At 37.3% G+C, this 21,867-nt stretch overlaps 12 protein-coding genes across 12 annotated transcripts; 8 read left to right on the top strand and 4 right to left on the bottom strand.

The window, feature by feature from the left end:
• The first annotated feature begins 261 nt into the window (after positions 1 to 261).
• On the top strand, positions 262 to 2,681 carry BDF20DRAFT_850680 (uncharacterized protein). Its single transcript, XM_053079973.1, has 2 exons — positions 262 to 495; positions 572 to 2,681. Exons 1-2 carry the CDS (start codon positions 493 to 495, stop codon positions 2,504 to 2,506), a joined length of 1,938 nt encoding a protein of 645 aa, XP_052938881.1. The 5' UTR covers positions 262 to 492; the 3' UTR covers positions 2,507 to 2,681.
• Positions 2,616 to 3,837, top strand: BDF20DRAFT_269563 (MIR motif-containing protein). The gene is made up of 6 exons (XM_053075045.1): positions 2,616 to 2,803; positions 2,876 to 2,962; positions 3,033 to 3,135; positions 3,230 to 3,560; positions 3,644 to 3,700; positions 3,784 to 3,837. Exons 1-5 carry the CDS (start codon positions 2,725 to 2,727, stop codon positions 3,674 to 3,676), a joined length of 633 nt encoding a protein of 210 aa, XP_052938880.1. The 5' UTR covers positions 2,616 to 2,724; the 3' UTR covers positions 3,677 to 3,700; positions 3,784 to 3,837.
• Positions 3,539 to 5,441, bottom strand: BDF20DRAFT_984970 (ribonuclease III domain-containing protein; the record flags this gene model as incomplete). The annotated part of the gene is made up of 6 exons (XM_053085182.1): positions 3,539 to 3,904; positions 3,995 to 4,719; positions 4,789 to 4,844; positions 5,121 to 5,167; positions 5,254 to 5,274; positions 5,358 to 5,441. 6 exons carry the CDS (start codon positions 5,439 to 5,441, stop codon positions 3,779 to 3,781), a joined length of 1,059 nt encoding a protein of 352 aa, XP_052938879.1. The 3' UTR covers positions 3,539 to 3,778.
• A 954-nt stretch (positions 5,442 to 6,395) lies between these two features.
• BDF20DRAFT_832440 (Nin one binding Zn-ribbon like-domain-containing protein) lies at positions 6,396 to 8,108 on the bottom strand (the record flags this gene model as incomplete). Its single annotated transcript, XM_053078542.1, has 4 exons — positions 6,396 to 6,807; positions 6,889 to 7,535; positions 7,614 to 7,744; positions 7,814 to 8,108. The coding sequence occupies 4 exons, from the start codon at positions 8,106 to 8,108 to the stop codon at positions 6,396 to 6,398; spliced, it is 1,485 nt and encodes a 494-aa protein (XP_052938878.1).
• Positions 8,109 to 8,205: 97 nt separating this feature from the next.
• On the top strand, positions 8,206 to 8,845 carry BDF20DRAFT_270526 (Rad1/Rec1/Rad17). The gene is made up of 2 exons (XM_053075047.1): positions 8,206 to 8,397; positions 8,476 to 8,845. The coding sequence occupies exons 1-2, from the start codon at positions 8,302 to 8,304 to the stop codon at positions 8,755 to 8,757; spliced, it is 378 nt and encodes a 125-aa protein (XP_052938877.1). The 5' UTR covers positions 8,206 to 8,301; the 3' UTR covers positions 8,758 to 8,845.
• Positions 8,846 to 9,942: 1,097 nt separating this feature from the next.
• On the top strand, positions 9,943 to 11,391 carry BDF20DRAFT_904593 (uncharacterized protein; the record flags this gene model as incomplete). Its single annotated transcript, XM_053083051.1, has 4 exons — positions 9,943 to 10,058; positions 10,226 to 10,455; positions 10,575 to 10,745; positions 10,841 to 11,391. 4 exons carry the CDS (start codon positions 9,943 to 9,945, stop codon positions 11,389 to 11,391), a joined length of 1,068 nt encoding a protein of 355 aa, XP_052938876.1.
• Positions 11,392 to 12,433: 1,042 nt separating this feature from the next.
• BDF20DRAFT_850646 (uncharacterized protein) lies at positions 12,434 to 13,217 on the top strand. The gene has a single exon (XM_053079972.1). It carries the CDS (start codon positions 12,762 to 12,764, stop codon positions 13,035 to 13,037), a length of 276 nt encoding a protein of 91 aa, XP_052938875.1. The 5' UTR covers positions 12,434 to 12,761; the 3' UTR covers positions 13,038 to 13,217.
• Positions 13,218 to 14,491: 1,274 nt separating this feature from the next.
• On the top strand, positions 14,492 to 15,338 carry BDF20DRAFT_832436 (uncharacterized protein; the record flags this gene model as incomplete). The annotated part of the gene is made up of 2 exons (XM_053078541.1): positions 14,492 to 14,990; positions 15,220 to 15,338. The coding sequence occupies 2 exons, from the start codon at positions 14,492 to 14,494 to the stop codon at positions 15,336 to 15,338; spliced, it is 618 nt and encodes a 205-aa protein (XP_052938874.1).
• On the bottom strand, positions 15,330 to 17,421 carry BDF20DRAFT_270494 (uncharacterized protein). Its single transcript, XM_053075046.1, has 7 exons — positions 16,985 to 17,421; positions 16,845 to 16,887; positions 16,596 to 16,767; positions 16,345 to 16,502; positions 15,952 to 16,279; positions 15,789 to 15,878; positions 15,330 to 15,714 (listed from the first exon to the last, which is right to left on the bottom strand). Exons 1-7 carry the CDS (start codon positions 17,037 to 17,039, stop codon positions 15,592 to 15,594), a joined length of 969 nt encoding a protein of 322 aa, XP_052938873.1. The 5' UTR covers positions 17,040 to 17,421; the 3' UTR covers positions 15,330 to 15,591.
• On the bottom strand, positions 17,089 to 18,267 carry BDF20DRAFT_850636 (ribosomal L28 family-domain-containing protein). Its single transcript, XM_053079971.1, has 2 exons — positions 17,690 to 18,267; positions 17,089 to 17,561 (listed from the first exon to the last, which is right to left on the bottom strand). The coding sequence occupies exons 1-2, from the start codon at positions 17,936 to 17,938 to the stop codon at positions 17,229 to 17,231; spliced, it is 582 nt and encodes a 193-aa protein (XP_052938872.1). The 5' UTR covers positions 17,939 to 18,267; the 3' UTR covers positions 17,089 to 17,228.
• Positions 18,268 to 18,384: 117 nt separating this feature from the next.
• On the top strand, positions 18,385 to 18,896 carry BDF20DRAFT_813709 (uncharacterized protein; the record flags this gene model as incomplete). Its single annotated transcript, XM_053076904.1, has 3 exons — positions 18,385 to 18,608; positions 18,691 to 18,751; positions 18,822 to 18,896. The coding sequence occupies 3 exons, from the start codon at positions 18,385 to 18,387 to the stop codon at positions 18,894 to 18,896; spliced, it is 360 nt and encodes a 119-aa protein (XP_052938871.1).
• Positions 18,897 to 19,890: 994 nt separating this feature from the next.
• BDF20DRAFT_832432 (uncharacterized protein) lies at positions 19,891 to 21,674 on the top strand (the record flags this gene model as incomplete). Its single annotated transcript, XM_053078540.1, has 2 exons — positions 19,891 to 20,119; positions 20,176 to 21,674. 2 exons carry the CDS (start codon positions 19,891 to 19,893, stop codon positions 21,672 to 21,674), a joined length of 1,728 nt encoding a protein of 575 aa, XP_052938870.1.
• Between the last annotated feature and the right edge of the window lie 193 nt (positions 21,675 to 21,867).

Below are 21,867 nucleotides of genomic sequence, written 5' to 3'. Positions count from 1 at the left end.
ACTTGTCCTAACCCGAAATAAAAATTTTATCTGGCGCACGGAAAAGGGTTATGCAGTTGAGAAAAGACGAGGAAGAAGAGAAAGAGAAAGCAAGGGATTACCAATACCTCATAGGGAACGGTGGAGAAGAGTACTGGGTCGCTGGTTCTATACTTTTCTCTTTGCGCAACCTAAAAGATGTTGCAGTCCCAAAAATGCAACAGATATGCGAGACACCACCAGGCCGCTGCATCTCTTTTTTTTTACATTTCTTTTGTTTCGTTTATACTCTTGCATAATGATAATGGGGTTTCATTTAGCGACAGCGGGGAAAGACCAATTCATGACTGATCCAAGAAACCTCTTAATGAGCTAATTTTCGAAAAACATTTGCTGCATTCATCATTACTTTTGACTGAACCAAATGAGCAATTTACCTCTTGAAATTGTAGAGCAAATTATAGAAAACGCAAGTAACAGAACTAAGATACAGTGTATTTCAACGTGCCGATTATGGTATGCCACCTTTTATCGTTATCTACTTCAGTCTGTTACGATTACAACTAGACGACAGCTCAAGGCATTCTTACAGCTTTTAGAAAAATATGATGACGGAAAAAAAGACGGCAGCATCACGGTAGACGTTGAACGTCTCGTTCCTTCTATAGGTCACTTTGTTCGAGAACTTCGACTAAAAAAACGTGTTGGCATCACCAAGGAGCAATTCCACTTGATCGGCTACCACTGTCCAAACCTCGAAATATTCGGTTTCAACAATTGGCGCCACTATGTTCCATCTGCCCTGCTACCATTCAAGCGAATTAAAGAAATTCCTAGACTCTTTTATCCACGGAAGAGTCGGTTTGCCATACTTGAAACTCGAAACACGCTAACTCATATAGATATGCAGCAGCGTATGGCACGCAGTTTACTAAGGCAAAACTCGTTATTGCCGTTCCTCTTCTTAGCGGGTAACACTTTAACTCATTTGACCATAGAAGGCAGCTACAACTACACGGATGATGTTTGTGAGCTTGACTTTAACCCGCACAGATTAGAGCTTCTACATCGTTTTTGCAAACACCTGAAGTACATAAAGTTTACTATGATCAATTTTTCTGCTACCTCTACAGACGTACAGGCCATGATTTCAGTTATAAGAGGAGAAACAACGGATGAAGACAAATTTGCACCCGTTACGCACATGAAAAGTCTATATTTGAGCTCTTTGCACCTGAAGGATCCAATCTGGCTCCCTTATCTTGCTCTTAAATACCCTCATCTAGTGACTATGCATATATACTTCAGCCTTAATGCTTTTGAATCTTATATAAACGGACATTCCTATGTCTTGGAGCCTGGCAAGTGTTTAGATGCATTTTCCCATATGGCATGCGAGCTTGGTCCTTCTCTGAAATCCTTAACTCTTACAGATGTTCAAGCTTCACATTTTGATGGCGAAGATTTTTTCTACCACCTTAGCGAAACTGGTATACAATTAGATTCTTTACAGCTGCGCTATCAGTCAGACTTTTTTAACACTCCACAGAAATTACGGGCACGCCATGCTTTAACGGCCGATATCTTATGGGCAGTGGTGGATGGACAAGCCAACAGTATACAGAGCTTGGATGTGGACATTTGGGTGAATGCATCACGGCACTTCGAGGATTTTATACAGCCTATCTCAATGTGCACGCACTTAAAGGAGCTTCGCCTAGCCAGTGATGAGTATGGTCGATATAATTTTACTCCATATCCTATTGACGTAATATTGGATGCATGCCAAGGTCTCACAACATTGCGCTTAGCCCGCACAGCCATAGTTGTCAACGACAAACATTCAGCCAAATGCAGGCATCCTTTGCGAAAATTTGATGTGGCCATATCGTGTATTTCTCAAGACTTATTTGACTACATTTCGAAACGTTGTCCGCGGCTCAACGAACTGGTACTTGATACAGACACATGGATGCCTAAAGAATTGGAAATGAACATCAACATGCCCAATCATACGTTTGATTACGTCTATATTAATGAGCTAAATCACTTGCATACTCCTCTTTTAGAGGGCAATTTAGGAAGAGGAACCCGCGTCAACCTTTGTGCCATAACGCAAATAGATAGGATACAGAAGAAGTTAAACCGCTACAGAGAACGGATAGAAAGTAGAAATACCGTTGATGTTGATAGTGTTCCTTACATTCCGGAGAATATAGAAGAATTTACGGACTATTACCATCTTTACGAAGCTACTGAAAGACGATACCGTTATCCGCCTGCTAATATTCGAAAACTCCGCAAAAACGAAGTCAATACCCTCAAAAACTTACTGCAGTTTTATCAAAACAACCCGATACAAATAGAAGGGCCCCGCGTGAATGATGAAGAAAGACTTGATCGCTATGTTAAAAGGAAAGAGTGGTTGGATGACGTTCAGTTTGGGCTTTTGCATTTGACTTGTAAATCAATTAAAAAATTCAGACATCATTGGAACGTACTATACTGGCCAGAAGTAGAAGAGTAGTCCTATACTCACGTTCCACCTCTATCACATCCAACTGTGGGCTCGGAGATCGACCCATTGTATCTTGATCCGCAATTAAAGGTGGGCTGCTTGTTTAACCAATCAAAACCATCCAAATGTACATAATCATTTTCAAGCGTGTAAAAAATGTAAATAGTCCATCTTTCGTCTCCCTTATAGAACAATAAACTTTGCTCTTGTATTTCAACCATTTTATTATGAATCTGTACTTGTTATTTGCGGGACTTTTATATATATCTTCTTTACGAGCAACTGAGCTTCCCGACATAGAAGATGGTATAATACAGAAATAAACATACTCATCGCAACTGCATTGCTAAATGGAAACCCAATTTCGGTCTCGTCTAGGTTTTGAAGAAGTAACGTGTGGAAGCGTCATAAAGCTTGCCAACAAAATGACTGAGCATAAATTGCATTCGCATAGTGTGACATATGGTATTGTATATAGTAACTTAACACGGAAGTCTGGCCCATTTCTCTTAACAATTTTGTTTGCTGAGACCAGGTACTGGATCTATGCAGCAATCAGTAACAGGATTTGCAGCCTCTGACGACGCTAACAGCTATTGGACAGTGGAAGCAGGATCTGATAAAGTATGCACAAGAGGGTAAAATTTTATTGTAAATCACATCTATATCCAAATGCGCAATCAAATATCATATGGTTAATTAACAGATAATCTACAATCAATTAAGCGAAAGTATACCTTGTGGTTCGATTATACGCTTAAAACACGTCAACACTCAATGTTATTTACACAGCCATTTTGAGTCATCACCTTTATCACATCAACAGGAAGTAAGTTGTTATGACGGACAAGACTCAGGTGACAACTGGAAACTGGACTGTAGAGTAGACAGTAGCAATAACAAGAATGTTTGGTTAAGAGAAAGACCTGTCCAATTCATTCATGAGGACACCAAGACTTTTTTGAGTAGTTCATCAAATTATAGATTTGGTCAACCCATTCCTGGGCAGTTGGAAGTTGCAGCATCACGAACCGCATCAAAGAATACACAATGGTTGGCACAGGTAATAATTGAAAAATGACATCTTTAAACAGTTAGAGAAAAATTAGGGAGGTTTGACACAACTTTTCCCAATACAATTTACAGGAAGGAATTTATTTTGCAGTGAAAAGGATCTAAATAAGTGAACAAAAGACCGGAAAAGTAAAAGCAAATTGTGTACAGTATAGATCGTTAGATAAGCTAACAAATGGATAAATGAATACAATAATATTTTGTTTATTAAGGAATAGCTTGAGTATCACCTAATGGGCCCGCAGTATAATTTGTCACTTTATCAGCATCAGAAGGCAGAGTGAAATCTACCACTTCTTTGCCATAATGCTTATTTAAAGCCGCATGGCAAGCCTACAAATTTGAAAAGTCGTCCTAATAGTTTAGTATCTTGCGAACTCACTTCAAGTATTGTCAGTCAGTCTAGCTTTTAGTTCAACTTACGCGAAATTCTGCCATTTTTAAGTTATACCCAAATCCTTCTCCCAACTTCTCTGAACCTGAAAAGACACCAACAACAAACACTGGTGAAGAGGAGGCTCTACCAGTTTCTGATAAAATTCTTGATATAGCAGGCTCCTTATTTAACTTTCTCAACAAAGCTGATAGATGACGTTTAGGTTCTTTGAAATTGATTGTATCATTAACATTGAATTCACGCGATAAGATGAAGTCATGAATGAACTTCTTTGCAGCATCAAATCCATTCTCTTTGTATATAGCTCCAATCAGAGCACGCATGCAATCACTCGTAGCAAGTTTAGCTTTGCTGTTGGACCCCCTGTTCGCATCCTGCTGCTGATCAAATGACGATATAGTGGTGGAGTCCAATCCAACTTCTCTTGCCAAGTTTGACAAAGATTGATGTCCAATATAAGCCGTAACAGTGGACTCTAAAGCATCAGGGAATAGGTTGGGGTATTTACAGTGAATATATTCAGACACGCATAAAGTAGACACCCACTGCCCAATATATGCTAGACTGACATTTTGGTCGGATCGATGGGCGAGAGCTTGTTTAAAGGTTTCCATGTTTACCGATTGTAGATTTAAACGGGCACGGAGAGCACTAATCTGAGCTTCGTTATTGCGTTTATTATTGACATTGCTGAAATCGTTTGTAGCTGTTTCTTGACTTCTTTCAACAGCTAAAGAATAAAAACGAGGAGCTAAAAACGCAATGTCAGGGCGTTATGGAACATGATAACTATTTTCTTGCTACTGTAAGAAGGGATTACCTGGCTTAAAACTTTTGATCGCTTGTCTAGAAAGTATTTGAGATCTACAGAAAGCTCTAATCATCGATATTATGTTTTGCACAAGTTGTTAAAAAGAAAAAGTTTGGCAGTTTGACAGTTCTTTTTAAGGCGCCCTTCTCCTTTACTTCTACCTGTCTCTGCGTTCCCTGGCAAAGGGACAAATCGCTAACTGGGGGTGAATTCGCTTAACGGCCAATGAAATGCAGTGTTGTTGAAATGCTCACACTCAGCAATTTTTTAGCTCCGAAAGGAGCACAATTCCAATGTGGGGAAGCACTTTTCGTAAATCATCAACAAATGGGGAGACGTACATAAGTGTCAGAGGATAGTTTTTCAGAAAATTCAAACAGATGTAAAACTAAGGGATTAGTGTTATAAAAGTCTCAGAATATAAATTATTAAACAGGACAGATGGATAAACGCTTTATATTCCAAAAGATTTACTATAACAGACGTAAGGTAGTGCTAGGAAAAGAACAGATAAAAACACGGATTACATTTATATACACTGAGAAGTTAAAACTTCTCTATTGGAAGTAACCACTTACTACGGTGGTCGTTACATACCCCCTCATGTAATTCTTTGGTTGGATTACCATATCGTCCGCTTTCACAACAACTGTATCCCCCATTTTGCCTTGAGAAAAGCAAATCAACTCTTCGACCAACCAAGTGCAGGCGACATATCCCTCTCAGGTGATTGGTGACGCATCAAGTGCTGTATCGATGAAGAACCAAATTCTTCTCACCATGTCATCCTGTGTTTCATCCGATTACGGTAAATAGCCGTACTTGAACGAGTTTGGGTAGTCTAATACTGTATATCTGACCAATTCACAAGCAGAACAAGTTGTATCTTTCAAGAGCTTTAATGTATCAATGCACAGTGACTTTTTCAGATTTTCGAAGAATCATTCAGCTGGTTTGGCAGTTCAGGAAGCGTTTTTGCAATGTGCGTCGTTATTTCTTCCATTTCTTCTTTTATGGTCCAAAATTAATCAGTAGTATCGAGAATTAGAATGCACAAGATTAGAAAGCAGACAAAAATTTAAATGGGAATACTGGATATTTGAGGGCCTTAGCATTTACATGCAATTATTTGCTGTTCGTAAGAACATGACAAAGCGAATTCTTCCACGACGGTACTAGTAGATAGCTTGTAAGTTGGATCGAGTTCTTGATACACTCTTTCTATGTTTTCTTTCTCAGCCGGTGCTAATTTAAAGTGGAAAGACTGTTTTCTGTGTATGAAGATGCGTTACTGAGAGAAGTGGTATCGATGTTTGATGATGATTCACCATCGTGTGCTGGAGTGGTCCAAGAGCAATATGTGATCAGTTTAAAATTATCATGCACAACACCCAAACTTTATCCTGGATTAGCATTATAATGTTCTCCCAATTTGATTTTCTCAAATTTGAAGAGAATCTTATCTAACTTTTTGGGTCTTGTTCCGTTTTGGTCTTTTGAAAAGTTAAGAATATCTCACTTGGCAGAAAATAAGACACAAAAAGCCAAAAATAAGACTACAGTAAGTTTATTTGAAACGGCAATGACTTATGATACGAATTATATAATGATAGCATCTAAAAATTGTGTGTTCTCTTCTTTTTCCCAATTCTTTTCTTTGATGCATTTGGATTTTTACGTCCAAACCCAACGGTGTCTGTACCGAACATATTATTTGTAATCTCTTTAGTATTAGTTTTACCGTATAAAGGTATAAAATCTGGATCAAACATATCAACCACTTGCTTCTTCTGCTTTCTTTGTGTCGCTTTGATATATTCACGTTGATCCTCTCTTAAAACAATATTGTTATGCTGTCTACCACCTTTTGGTAAAGGTATATCATAACGCGTACCGCGTAGTCTATACTGGAAATTCTTTTTTAAATGATATTGAATTTCGCCTTTGCTATTTGTACTGCAGGTAACACGTTGGAGTGTAGCATTGCCACATTTAGGACAGAATTTTCTTTCCAAGTCATTACATACACTAAATACAGAAGGTATTTTCGGTTATGTTAATCAATGAAGTATTTCGTATGTGATGGTATGTAAAAAAAAAAAACATTACAAGAAGCAAGCATGGCATCTCATCACTGAATTTCTGATTGTTTTGACACGATATCCACCAGCAGACACCAAGTTAAGGTTCATTTGTAACAAAACATTCTGCATAGCAAAATCTGCCGTCATACATCCGACAGTTATCTTTTCATTCTTCTTCAATTCATCAGCAGTGACGCCTATTTCAGCTGCTTTAAATTCATCTACGTTATCTGGTGTAATCCACTCTCCACCATCTGAGTCTTCATCCTCATCATCAGCCGCCGGCGCTCCTGCAGTTGTAGTATTTTCCGTAAGTTGTGTATTACTTAATCGCTTATTGATTTCTTCTACACTAATTTCATCCTTTTCTGCTTCATTTATATTTGACTGCCCATCGTTAATTTCTGTGTTTCCCTCAGAAGCAGTAGAGCGAGATGTAATAGGTTCTTCGCATTCCTTCTCTTCTGAATTATTATCCAATCCATCTTCAGCAGCAGATTGTAGCTTTATGCTGCTATTTGAATTCTTTTGGTTAGATCTGTTTTTAGCAGCTGCTCTCTTAGGTTTAGTTGCAATTTCCCAGCCATCCTCATCAAATTGCTTCTCTACAGCTGGTTTCCTGATGTATGATCTAGGTGGTGGTGCAGATGGTAGTGCTCCAGTCGGTCTAGTCTAGAAATTAGTAGACACAAACAGAATAAGTAGTGCTCATTGGTAAACTCGATATAACAAGAATTCTTTAATGGCTACCTTCAAAGGTTCGGTACGAATATTAACGTCACCATTCTCTCTCTTTTCTAAAGTGTGCGTGAGAGCAAGAACCTTCAAATCCGGTTGGGAAAGAACCCCAAAGTCACCAGTCTTCTTTGAGAACTCCACCACTATAAATAGAGATAAATTGACTCAATACAGATTGATCGTACTTCCATTTTCGCTAAAAGTATCCTTACTTGCTTTCATTGATTCTTCAGAAGGGTTCATGAGTTTGATCTCAAAAGGCAAACGAGACAAAAACTCTCTGGTACGTGCATCTCGAACTTCCTGTAAAACCTCTGGAATGGTGTAAAACTCTTCTGCTAAGTTTCGCAGTGACATGCCGTTAATAATAGCATTGGTATCAATAACGAGATATTTGACTTTTGGTTCAACTGAAATTGAGCGTTGTTGCTGGGTTTCCGATTGAGCATCAGATTGTTGCAACTTGTCTTCCTGTTGTATGTCAATTGTCTCTTTACTTTTTTCCATGGCCTCCTTTTTCACTCGATTGACTGTTGTGATCGTTGAAGATCTGTTTGAAGACTAGCTTTCTATTTTTTCTAACTAATCTCATTTTTCTAACTGGAAAGACCAGTCACAGCTCGAGTCACTAAAGGTACCAGTAATCCAGATTATGCCCGTTTCTGGTGTCCCACTTTTTGCATAAATACTAATCACAGCGATGGATTACACTATCGAGGAAAATGTCCAGTTTTATGGCGTAATTAAGAATGTGAAGCATCTACTTGTATTATTGAAGGCAATTAACATTCAAAATGTAGGAAAAAGTAAATAATAGGTGTTGAGAAAAGTTATTTTATTTACCAAAGAGTTTGATTCTGCTTCGGTTCGTTAGATCGTCTCCATCTGGATACATGAAGAAGGAATGGTTTTAACTGTGGAAAATCATCGATCAGTGAAAGCTATTGCTTTTTTGAAATTACATTTATTTCATATTTTTAATTTCACTGCGGGTATCGAGATACCTACCTTCGCTCTACCATTGGATGCTATTACAACCGGTTTGAGAACTATTATACCTAAAGAAAGGGATACTGTCCCGTCATCCCAAGCGCTCAGCGACTATTGTGAAATCAAATACAATGGTACCGGTTCTAACCTAAGCCTTTTCAGGTGAGAAAAGTCAACTTTACCTCTCTATATGTCATTTTAACGAAGGATTTGACATGCAATAGACGTGCTGAGAAAGGAGCAATTAAAAGAACATCCACTTATGAGCTAAGTCCTTTTCAACCAGAAGATGAGGATACTCAATTACAATTTGAGGAGTCCACCGAAGTGGAAACGCAGAAGATGATTTTTAAAGTAAAACTGGCGTTTGATCTTTGGATCAGAAAAGTTATTCACAACAATTTCTTTTTTCTTTTTAGTCTGATTGGCTCCAAAATCTCATGAAAGATTTAAATACAGAACACGAGAAGATAACAATAACAATATCGCCTAATAAGCCATACCTTACTTTAGTTGCAGAAGCAAGAGATGTATTATCTGAATATGAGTATCCACAAGAGTCTGATCCCATTAGCTTTGTGTGTAACAAGGAAATGACATTCAGGTTCGTTTGATAATCTGCTCTTTTTTTTTGACATTTTGTGACTGACTGGCTCTGTTTCAACTTTCTAATTTTGAACAATTGATCTACATTTTCTGATTATCAGTTATTCATTCGCGCATATTGTTCAATGTAGAAAGGCGCTTGATTTATCTGAAGAGATTGCAATTGATATGTTTGAGCATGGTCAACTTCGATTTCTTGTAAGCCACAACCGGTTAATTTTTTTGAGCTTTCGCTTGATGTTTAATTCATCTTTTTCGCTACGTGCATAGTTTCAAATCGTAGGGCAAGGTAAAACAGATACGATCCAGTTTAATGTAAGAATCAATTAAAATGTACGAATAGTTAGTACTGCATGAGTGATATTTAGGCTAACTGCACGGTTCTCCACATTTTTATCATTATATTTAAAGTTCCTTCCATCAAGCAGTTTTGCCTAATTAGTCAATCTTGCTGAGATTGACGCCTCCACAAAATGCATGTTTTCAGTGCCTTAAACTTTTCCCCAACGATAGCCGATCGAATCATTACCACTGGCATTAAAGTCACATCTCGACTATTATCCATCTTATCAGCTTTATGCTACATTATATAAATACCCAATCCCATTTTCAATTTAACTGTTTCATCATTTATTTCATACTTTTTGTTCTGCTTTATTACTGTATACTGTACGTTTTCTGGCAATAAAAAATGACCGTCAACACCAATGCTCCTCATCTTTGGCTCCGTGCCGAGACCAAACCTATGGAACATAGAGCTGCTTTAACACCAGAGACAGCCAAAATCTTGCTAGATAATGGTTTCAAAATCACTGTCGAACGTTCAGAAGAAAGAATCTTTGATGATGAAGAATATGCCAAGTAAAGTATCCATAATAAACCGAATAATTTTGATAGCACATGTCAGTGTCAGAAAATATCAGGATGAGAGAGGGGTGGTAAAGAGAATAGGAACTAGTTGTGTGTGGATATTGTACGTGTTCAATCGAAGTTCATACTAACAAAGTCCTATAAACCATCTTACTCAGAGTTGGATGTCCTTTGGTCGAAAAGCTCAGTTGGAAAACTGATGCACCCGCTGATGCTTACATTGTTGGTTTGAAGGAGCTTCCTGAAAACGATGATTCTCCTCTGCATCACACCCACATCTTTTTTGCTCATTGTTTCAAAAATCAAGCTGGTTGGAAGGAATTATTACATAGATTTGATGTCGGTAAAGGAACTATACTTGACCTTGAGTTCTTGAATGATGCCAGTGGTAAGCGTTTTGTTCTTTGTTTTTCAAAAAGGAAAACTGTTTGCGAGCAGTTCGTAGGTGTTTTATGTCGAATTTAAACACATCTCAACGATTCACTTTTTTAAACTATAAATAAACAGGTCGTCGGGTTGCTGCTTTTGGTTACATGGCCGGCTTTGCTGGTAGTGCTGTAGGTATTGATGTCTGGTGTCACCAAAAGTTGAATCCCCAAGAAAAGTATGGTGCTTTGACACCCTATCCTAATGAAGATGCTATGATTTCTTATATCAAGGAACGCCTAGCTTCAGCCAGTAAGTATTCTTAAAAGGAAGGCATTGGGTTTAACAAAATGTTTAATGTAGTAAACAAGTAGAAACTAAAAGTAAATGTTCCTTCTGTCGCCTAGTTGCATTAAATAACAATGAATATCCAAAGGTTATGGTTATGGGCGCTTTGGGTCGTTGTGGCACAGGCGCTTGTGACTTTGCTCGTAAAGCTGGAATTCCAGAAGAGAACATTATCAAATGGGACATCAACGAAACCAAGAAGGGCGGCCCTTTCCCTGAAATTGTTGAATCTGAAATCTTTGTCAACTGTATATACCTAAACCAGAAGATTCCTCCTTTCATTACTCAGGAATTGATCGATGGCAGCCGTAAATTATCTGTGATCTCTGACGTCTCTTGTGATACCACCAATCCTAACAATCCCATCCCTGTTTATACCATCAATACCACATTTGACAAGCCCACTGTACCTGTTCAGACCACCAATCCTTATCCTTTAGAAGTCTGCTCCATTGATCATTTACCAACACTCTTGCCTAGAGAAAGCTCAAATATGTTTTCACATGATTTATTACCAACAATGTTAGCTTTGAAGGAGCGTGAAAGCAATCCTGTTTGGGGTGGTGCTGAAGCTTTGTTCAAGGAAAAGCTGGAAGCTTCAAGAAACTAGCTCACCACGAACCGGATTATTTCCTCTTTATTTAACATTAGTAAACATTTATTCTCATGCAATTTTTGTGAATACTCACTTTTTCCATTAATTTTACTTGGAATACTAAATTCTATCTTCAAACCCATAAACAGTACTTGTTATGAATCCCAACCGCATGCTTTTTATTTACTACAGCTTAAGGTGTATACTGTTCATATGTAGAGGATTATTATTTAATCGAGTGAAAAGAAGAAATTGAAGAAATTGTTACAAAGCTGAGAACCCCCATAATAATAGATAATGTACAGTATATATTAATTTCTCGAAAGTCCATTAAGTATTCTGTTATGATGGCGCACGCTTGACTGATTAATATACCGATACAAGAAACAGATATTATTGTATATCATTTTCATATTGACATTTTCGTCGTTAACCTGCGAGTTTCTAACAGCTGAAAGCCAAATATTGAACAAGTGCAACTGTTTTTAGTATGCCTGAACAGTGTACCTGACTATTTCATAAGAGATAATATCTTTCTACCAAGCTGGTATCACTGAAGAGAATCACAGAGATATCTACTTCTGCCGCGACACTGTTTACTGTTTACGTTGCTCAGAGCTTGAGTTCTATAGTAGTTTTAAAAGAATTTTTGTAATGACTATGCCTACTATGTCTTAAAAGTTACAATATCGGTAACTGTGTCGTATAATACTTATATAATGCTTATTACGCTTGCCTGAGCTGTCAAGATAATAAACACAAACAGTGGTCTGATACAGTGATCGCGGGGCATATATAGAAATAATGCTAATTAATTGCGAATAGATAAGACTCTTACTGTATCTGATCTTAACACGGTACTTATTTTGTCTTGGCATCCAATGCTTTAATAGTCATTAGTCAGCTTTCGTTTGAATTAATAAGAGAATCGTTTCTAGACTATGTTCGCGCATCTTTTTATGTGTCTTCTCGCTAAAAAAAAGGAGCAGTGTCTGATATTTGAAACATTGAATATTCCAATGTTTCATTCTGAATGCTAACTCAAATATTACTTTACTTAACTGCTTTTTTTTTGTTAAAATGAACATTCAAAGATAAATGAAAAAGCTTAGCATCGAATAGGCTTTACTGTTTCAAGTTTTACGATTTATCATGTCAGGAAGTTGCTCTGACAAGTGAATTTCAATGAGGACACTCAGAATAAAAACCCTCGTTAAAGCGTAGAAAACTTACACATCCGTTGAAAAGGTGATGAAGAGGCCATGTAGCTATATCTTGGACGACTTATTTTGAATATTGGAGAAGGGGACTACATGAAGGTCTGCTGAAGGCTTTCGAAAAAATAGAAACATCACTGGCTGCAGGAAATTAACGTCATCAATGAAATGCAAATTGTGTATTCATATTCAATACTCTTGACAGTAGTTCTAACTGAGTCAACGCCAAGACACCAGTTATTGGTCATAAAAGTTGCAATATCATCACGATGTCCATATCTTATAATTGAACCGATTAGAATTATGGCCCCAAAATTTTCCCTAATAGTACTTGGGCAACTAAGAAATAAGGATAATTCTAGTTCCTTTTTTTGTATAATCACTTACAGCAAAAAAATAAAAAATAAGTTGCTATTTGATACGAAATTCAAACCTAGTGTATGATACTATTGAGCTGTAAAGCAATTAACGTGAAAATTTGTCTTGCTAAGCAAGTACTAGTAGGTATCTCAGAATCGGTAAAGTAAACAAAGAAAAACAAAGCAAACACTTTTTTACGGCGGGCGATAAAGGGAAAGAGATTTGTTTCACTTTCCAGAGCATTTTTAACGTTGTAAAATTGCCGATCATTATTTTCTTGCTTTTTTAAAAGTCAAGCCCAACTTTGAGCACAGACCAACGATGGGCGAGGCCATGGGCCAACCTCCATATTGACTGATCTCATCATTGAAAATGATCAACAGATCAATCGGCCTTTTGCGTATATTATCGCTTCAAAAATGTTAATATTTAAGCTCAATGGATACCTTATCTGTTTCGTTCCTCCCGGAATAGGAACGCTGTAGATATATAAAAGTTACGCTGCAAACCTCATAATCAGGCATTTACATGCTTGTCATAGTGGGGTTATGTATTTTGGCAATCAAAAAGAAACGATCAAGACAGATCCTTATATGGAAAATCACTTAAATGAAGTCATTCGATCTGGACAAGGTATAGCGTGCTCGTGCTCGTATCGGTATATTATACTGAATAACATATAATCAATGTTTATCGCTTTCAAGTTACGAAACTCCCAACAACACCAAAAGAGAGCATTCTATATCAACGCTATGGTTGTGGAGTTAAGGATATTACTTCAACCGGCGTGTCAGTTTTCCCTGAATCCGAGGAGTGAGACTAATTTGACAAACTGAGCATTGGCAGTGAGTGCTCGAATAAGTATTTCAAAACACGTTCAGTACATACAGAAATATATACTCTTCTGATGCGACGCCACTGCAAGAGAAAAAGCAAACGCTTCTGTATAATCCTTATTTTTCTTCTTTTATTTTAGCACAGTTTTTATGGTAATCCTAATAGGTGACTTTATGCGCACGCTTTGCGAATTATAGATATGCATCAAGCTAGAATACAGAAAACGCTTCTTCATTTCGAATACATTTATGGCTTCAAGATTGGTGTTTAGGCCAGATTGGTAACATCAAAACTAGAAATAGCTTGAGATCTGAACGCGTTCTTAAACTAGCTATACTGAACCATTTGTCTGAAACATACCAAGATAAAAGTACGTTGTTGATTGGATTCTTTCCTGTCTAGACCTTTGCTTAAGCTGCTCAAGTGAGCAGATTGTCCCCGCCCTGTCTGAGTTCATGAAATGATGAAACATTGCCGGTGTACCAGTTAGGATCTTCATGCCCATTAAATTGTACGGTTGAGCTCCTTACCAGTATAGGCGGCGACTGCAGAGACCTAATGTAATAATCTCTCGGCAAAATATTTGTATAACAATTTAAAATGAAAATGAAGGAAAGAAATTATATAAATACACCTTGGGATATGTTTTTCCCCCTTCATTTAATCTCTCCTTCTGATTAGCTATTATAAAATCTATAGAAATGAAGCTTTCTCTCATTGCTGCCGTTGCTCTTTCCACAGTTGCTTTGTCTCAAGCTGTTGAAGAAAAAAACCACCTTGCAAGTTCTATCTCCAAATCTTCTCATGCCACTATGGTTAAGCCTACTGCCACCTTGGATGGGCCTAGTATCGATCATACCTTGTCCACTAAGTCTCATCATGCTACTGCCTCCATCCCTACTGCTACCTGGACTCGTCCTAGCAGTGGTGATGATGATGACCAGCATCATAGCGGCCACGACGATGATAATGACGACCACAAACACGGTGATAATGACGACCACAAGCATCACGACTATGACGATGATGATGATGACCACAAGCATCACCACAAGACTTCTACTAGGAAGCATCACCACAAGACTTCTAATAGGAAGCATCACCACAAGACTACTACTAAGAACCATCACCATAAGACTACCAGTCATTGGAATGGTTGCAGCAACACTGTTACCAAGACTGTAACTGTCACACGCTGGGGTAAGAGCCGCTTGCCTGGTGTGTGGAACTCCAAGAGCACTCTGCCCGCCACTCTTCACTAAGCAATTTCGTTGCATACACCCTTCCAATTGCTGGCATTACTAGACCATGTATTGCATTATCATTTTGGCATTGAATAACCAATTATTTGATATCATTTTATTGTTTCCCTCTCATTTTTTATATTTATGTCTAGTTGTTGTTAATTTTATTGTTTAATCTTATATAGCACATTATCTTTCCTCTGATTCATTCTTAGCGTTGAATAAAATATTTCTTCAATTGCCTTCTGCAAAAATCGAAAGAAATGCAATGACTTCATTCAAATTTACTCCCCGCGAGAATTAAGTAAGATGTACTTTAAGGATACAAGAATCTACGTTCAAGTTATTGAACTAGACCATATGTTCGTTACATGGCTTGCCTTTAATGAAGTTATAACAAGGTTATTTCTTAGTAATAAATAACGTGCTCCAAAAAGCGAAAAAGTATGCTTTGACAAATAATGTGAACTTTTATCAAGTTTAGATCGAGAAACCAACCAATTTCTTCAGTAGAATACTTGCGTTGAGGGATGGTTTTTAACGATTTAGCGTGTCTGTCATGCTGCTTTACCTAATCTTTCTAAACAAATCGTTTCCAAGTTTTGCAATGCATTTTCTAATGTTTGAGATTTATCTTGCAGCAATACTGATTCGGGGCAGCATTTGTATAGTTCCAAGCGCTATATATGGGTTATGTGACATTAAGCATGAGTATTAACACAGTTACAGTCAAAGTGGACGGCTTTTGCTTTACCATTGAATCAGTTGACGACAAAAGATTATTTTTATTGATCAAATTACAGAAGTCTGCAATTTGGTCGAGTGTTTTACCTATTGTGTTTTTCTAATAGTAACCAGATATTGTTCAACAGCCATTTCTTTAATGTACATAGCAACATACAATCTATATAACTTACCTTATCAAAATACATAGGCGCCTCTTTCAGCTGGGTCTCCTCAGGATATTGAACGTAAAGATAAATACGTAATGCAGGTGGAATTGAAGGATTGCCTTTTGCCTGTGCTTTGATCTTCATCAATTCAACCATACTGCTACTTTTTTTCTTGGTCGTAGTACTATTGATTTTTTGCGATACACTGCCCGGTGTTGTTGTTTTACGGCCGGAAACTGTATTTGGTACAAATGTATTTGCTAATTTTTCTTGTGCTGCCAAGTTGCGCTGTAACTTCCTGTCTTCACGGTTCTTCAGTGAAGGGCAAGCATGAGAAGCAGGGTGTCGATGTCTTCAGGAATTTCGTTCGTAAGTCTCTCTGTCGTTCTCTAGTAGAAAGCTGCAAAATGAATTTACCTTAAACAAAAATTTCTGTCGCAACCATCACATTGAACGGGGCCCACATGCGGATCAATATCTTGACATTTATCAACTGCGCATGAACGACTATTTTTGTTGTTCATTGTAGTCTTATAAAGAAGTAATCTACAGCCGGACAGCTTATGCTTTTTAAGCTTTTGTGCGTAGAATAGTGATAAAACGATTATTGGCTTACGGGTAAGAATACTAAGGTGATCTTATCAGTAACGTCAATTGATTACGCCTACCGCTTCTTCAGAACTTAATTGTCTAATATCACTTGATGCTATTTCACTACCATTGCGGTTGCTGCTATTGTCTGTCGTAACTAACTGACTACATACATCACATTGAATAAGTTGCTTATCTACGCATTTCCACTGTGAACAGCGATGATTTATTGGGAGCCTATGGTTTCCACTATTTTGTACATTATTTCGTTTGCGCCTTAATAAACACTGCATTACTATTTTGATTTGCGTGCATTCAATGCTTACCAAAATATTTGCTCGCAAAAAGGACAAGCAACAGGTAAGAAGTCTGTTGATTAAAATCATAATTTTTCTGTTTTTTTAATAAAAAGCTCCAAAAAAAAAGTTTACTTTGAATAAGAGTAAATTAGAATGGACGAATGTACCTAACACTTGACATGAGTCAAATTGACAATGTTTTCCAATTTGAGGTAACTCCATTAAGGAAAGTAATTTGAAACTTCCACAGAAAAAGGATTAACCGAATGATGGTATTTTATTTGACAGGCTAGAAGGAGAAGGAGGATTTATAACTGTGAAATCGTCGTCACAACGTTTTCCTGACTTTATATATGTACTGAAAGTATGTAATGAAGATAGACCACGGTCTACACAATAGATTCGACTTATTTACAAGGCTTGAGTTGTTGCAGCTGTTGAAGAACCTTCTCTAATCTCAACCACAGTTTGCTGTTGTTGTTGTTTTAGCGAGTTTTTTTGCTTTGGCTGGTATTTCTTTGCATTCTTAAGCTTAGCTTTCAACTCTAATGCTTTTTCACTGAACAAATTCTTGTCTTTTGTATTCAATAAGTATCCATCTAATCCTCCTTTCTTATCAATAGTTCTCAAAACAGATGTAGTCACTTTCACTTCAATGTATTTGTTGAGAGTTTCTGAATATAAGCTTTTGTTCTGTACGTTGGGTAGCCAATTACGTCTGGTTTTGTGCTTTGAAAAAGGGACCTATCACGAAAGAAGAAGAAGAAGTATAAGCTTTTGGCAATCTACCAAAACTACAAGGGAAATATGTTGATCGAGATGACAGATGTAGAAAGGTTATGAATGGAAGTTGTTGGCCAAAAAAGACGTACATTATTACCAAACTGAATGTGCTTTCCGCCAAATAGTCCACGTTGAGCACGCTTAAATGTTGCCCGTGCAAGTGCATAAGCTGGTTCTGCCGATAACATAATTTTTCTGGGAAATGAAAAGGTCGATTGAAAAAGGATAGAAGGGGCACTATTTTTGCTTTTGATTTTAATCCAGGGCAATTTCGCTCGAAAAATGATAATGTGGAGTAAGGGGCCTCTCACAACACCAAGCAAGATGGCTTGTTTCATACTCAGATCAGAATGGCGTCGTGAGACTTTTTTTTCTAACGATTTGCTTTTGGCCTCTCTGTTACCTCCATGCTTTCATTCAAGACACGGAAATCAAAATAGTTGGCAAATGGCAACAACAAATTCTCCAAAAGTTGTGTTTGAATCGTATGAGGATCTACCAGAGTATATTATTAAAGGTAACACCAATAAAGTAATGTATTTACGAGGAATTTATTGTAAAGACCCGGTAGAGGCTATGCGGTTGAGAAACTTATACTCTAACCAATTCATACGTACTTTCTTTTTCTTTGGAATAACATAAATAGGAAGGAGAAAGTTTCTATAAAGTTAAATGGGTGGGTTGTGATATTGAAGAGACCACCTGGGAAACAGAGGCAAAAATACGGAAGTATGTATCACTTTGACAAACGTAGTTGGTAACTTATCCGATGAAAGCGAAATATATGCTGATATACATCATTGGTTTCTGTAGAGAATGGCCATGGTTATTAACCGATGCTAAAGAGAAGACATACCAAACATTGAACAACTCAACTGATAATAGTCCTGTGCCATATGCGAAAGTAATTGAATATACCAGCCAAGTGAAAAATTGGGATGAGGAAGTGAGTTGTATCAGATATTTGGAGAAAGCATCAATTCCTGGGTACATAGTTTATGTTGACTGGTAAAGTAGTAGTTCTTAATCATGCTTTTTTTTTTTTTTACTAAACATTGCCGAACTGAAAAAGAGATATCGTAAATTCTAGGAAGAACGGATACAAATCAACACATCACTCATCTGAAGTCTATGCCAAATGTCCCCAAAAAGTAAGACTTGTTAAATCCAACAGAAATGATAAGTGCATACCTTACTGATTCGGATACTATTTTTATTTAGATGATTGAATTCTATGAAAAATATCTAGTATTCACTGATATTTTGAAAGAAGAAATTATTGACATAGTAGCATAGCAGAAGCTAACGTTGGAACCAGACGTCTGCTGTAAACTCATTGTAGTTAGGCATCTCGATACATTTGTCGGTAAACCATTAAGCATAGCACATAACTGCCGTTGTAGACTACAACAATGGACATTGATATTCAAAGGTGCTTGTTCTGTGCTATGACACACTTGGTCTATGTTTTAAAGTCCTGAGCCCTTTTCTTAATATAGAAATCTGCTTTGACCACTCTCTGCTGTATCATACTTTCTATATTTTCACATTTTATGTTCAGGTACACGCACACAAGAAAAAAAAAAAAAGCTGTTGTACGAAAAAGATAAGACCAGTTTGGAGAACATCATCCATCTGAAAGCCAGCTTTAAATCTCAACATAAAGAGCATGAAAGCATATTGAGTTATTGGCGAGAAAACCATTATGGTGTGTAACCTTCCGATGTGGAAGCGCATGACTTTATATGTAAACCATAACTGACGTTACAGAAACACCTTATTTTGATAGCAAATGCAATAAGTATTGTATAAGTTACTAAACAGACAGTGTCTGCACGCGAAATGAACGGGAAGTGTGTGTCTAGTAATTTATAGCTACTTTGACTTAGTGTTTGAAGCTTGTAAATTGCCAAACTATCTCTTCAAAAGCTTAAAGCTCTATGAGCACAGATATTTACTGCCGATATTAGTGCAGTGTTTATCAAGGATGATGTTAATATGCCTTTTATTCAGAGTGGAATGTAATTCGTCGAACTAGAAAAAATGAACCTGAACACTGTACTACTTGCATTTATCCGAAGAGCTCTTTTTTCATTAATGTATATTTTAGGGTTTTTTTCTATATCTTCAAACCTTTTTCTTTCTAATTCACTACAAAAGTCCTCCTCCTTTTCCTATATTGGACATTATTCTCATACGTATAAATAAAAGTCGTTCCCTTATTAATTGCTCTTTTTCTTTCAAATACATCTAAAGCTACTTCTATTTTGTAATTCTTGACTATTGTATTATGGCGGACCCAAACTTATTGTTTTCTCCCATTATCAGCTCGAATGATATAGTTGGTCTAAACTCACTATCTAAAAGTTCACCTTCACAACTACCTCAGTTTCAATTAAAACGGTCGCGTGCACAACCTATTCCCTTACCAACAACAACAACAACAACAGCAACACCTAGCACAGATTACAATAATAGCAATGGGAAACTCATAGTTACTTCACCACCCAACGGGAAATGTAAGGATTGTATTTCAAGATATAATATCTACTATGAAAGACTAACATATTTATAGTATCAAATTTATCGCATGTTCCTTGCAAGTTTTATAAACAAGGCACGTGTACTGCTGGGGCTAATTGTACATTCTCCCACAATTCTGATTTTTCTTCAGAAGCAGCCATATGTAAATATTTTTTGAAAGGAAATTGCAAATTCGGCTCGAAATGCGCTTTGTTGCATAATATGTCTATATTTCATCAACAATCTCAGCATCAGCAATATCAGCATAATGGTAACAGCAATGCTGGCAGACGATTTTTATCCTCTTCAGTCAATAGTCATTTATATAATATCGGTAATGCGGCAACTGCAACGAGTAATTATATCAGAAGAAGGCAACAAACAACCTCGAGTAGTTTAAGTGATCAGATGATGATGCTAAGCATTTCTCCCCCCTTAAACTCGCCATTACATACACCTTTACCACCTCTACTTACACCTACCGCTACCACCTCTGCTGCTATTACCGCTGCTGGTAATAATCCTGACCAGTTCAATCATCATAACAACTATCAAGATCCTTTTTTTGGTACGTCTGCACCACCGTCTACCACGATGTCTTCATCTTTATTCCACCAACAATATAATCCTACAGCTAACAGTCCTATCACAAACAACGGCATGTGGAGACAGCATAGTAGCAATAGTTACAACAATATTGCATCCCCACCATTAACAGCTGGTGGCTTGAGGCATGTCTCAGCAGTTACTGCTTCTACTGCTGAAGCTTTCGGTACTTCACCATTGTTTATCAGTGGTAATAGTAACACTAGCCACCCAGCGCGGCATCATCACTCTTCATCCCTCACCAACAATCATCGAGTTCATGATTACTTTGATGATGCTTTTAATGAAATATTGCTAAAAGAAGAGGAAGAGGAAGAGGGCCTCTATGACAGTGAAGAGAACGTGGACGATATTCATGCTTTAAATGATGCTATGCTACCTTCCTCTCTCAATCAAGATGTCTTCACTCCGAAGGAGTTACAACTTAGAATGCATAGACAACGGCAACAGAGCTTATCCACAACTACAATTGTTACTACTACTACAGCAACTCCTACGACGATGACAGCAGGGAATTGGTCTGGTAGTGTTCCTTTAGAAAACACTAAAACCTGGAGAATACCTTTCTTAATGAACAGCAAGCACCAACAACATCTCTATAATAGTAATAGAATTGACAAGAATAATGAGCAACTCGTTAATAGCGCACCTGCTATAAACATTCCTAGTAGCAGTAAACATAACAATAACAACGTCAACGGCTATCTCTTACAACAACCATTACAACAGGATGACCTGTCCTTTTCGTTACAGGATGATGAAGTACAGTTCTTTATGGAAGACGATACCGTTACCAACAATTATGTAACAGATAAAGATGATAAGGACAATAAGAGTTACGACTTATATCACAAGACCTCAAATGTGACCAACAGATCCACCAATAACAATACGGCATTTCCACCGTTACTAAGTCTCCCAACATCATCGAAGAAAAGTATTTAATGCAAGTTAACTTCAGCTTTTTCTAAAAAAAGGCTATCATACAATAAACTGTAATCTAACCTTTAAGCTACAGTAAAATGGAAAAATCAAAGTTCTAATTCAATTTATGTGGATGTAAATATGAAGACACATATAATATAGGAAGGAAGGGGAAAAAAAACTACTACAGAAAATAACTTAAATTACATTTAAC

This window comes from Mycotypha africana, assembly GCF_025528875.1.
Source record: "Mycotypha africana strain NRRL 2978 chromosome Unknown BDF20scaffold_2, whole genome shotgun sequence".
NCBI classification, from domain to species: Eukaryota; Fungi; Mucoromycota; class Mucoromycetes; order Mucorales; family Mycotyphaceae; genus Mycotypha; species Mycotypha africana.
This window is presented reverse-complemented; position numbering and strand designations above follow the sequence as displayed.

Coding starts and splice junctions, on each gene's coding strand:
- BDF20DRAFT_270526 (XM_053075047.1), top strand. CDS start 8,302: ATGGATTACACTATCGAGGAAAATGTCCAGTTTTATGGCGTAATTAAG. Junction 8,398..8,475: donor AGGCAATTAACATTCAAAAT/GTAGGAAAAAGT, acceptor TCGGTTCGTTAG/ATCGTCTCCATCTGGATACA.
- BDF20DRAFT_850646 (XM_053079972.1), top strand. CDS start 12,762: ATGCAAATTGTGTATTCATATTCAATACTCTTGACAGTAGTTCTAACT.
- BDF20DRAFT_270494 (XM_053075046.1), bottom strand. CDS start 17,039: ATGGAGTTACCTCAAATTGGAAAACATTGTCAATTTGACTCATGTCAA. Junction 16,768..16,844: donor TTTTGCGAGCAAATATTTTG/GTAAGCATTGAA, acceptor TGTACAAAATAG/TGGAAACCATAGGCTCCCAA. Junction 16,503..16,595: donor AATTAAGTTCTGAAGAAGCG/GTAGGCGTAATC, acceptor TACGCACAAAAG/CTTAAAAAGCATAAGCTGTC.
- BDF20DRAFT_850636 (XM_053079971.1), bottom strand. CDS start 17,938: ATGAAACAAGCCATCTTGCTTGGTGTTGTGAGAGGCCCCTTACTCCAC. Junction 17,562..17,689: donor ACATTCAGTTTGGTAATAAT/GTACGTCTTTTT, acceptor CTTTCGTGATAG/GTCCCTTTTTCAAAGCACAA.
- BDF20DRAFT_269563 (XM_053075045.1), top strand. CDS start 2,725: ATGAATCTGTACTTGTTATTTGCGGGACTTTTATATATATCTTCTTTA. Junction 2,804..2,875: donor GCTTCCCGACATAGAAGATG/GTATAATACAGA, acceptor GGTCTCGTCTAG/GTTTTGAAGAAGTAACGTGT. Junction 3,561..3,643: donor ATACACAATGGTTGGCACAG/GTAATAATTGAA, acceptor TACAATTTACAG/GAAGGAATTTATTTTGCAGT.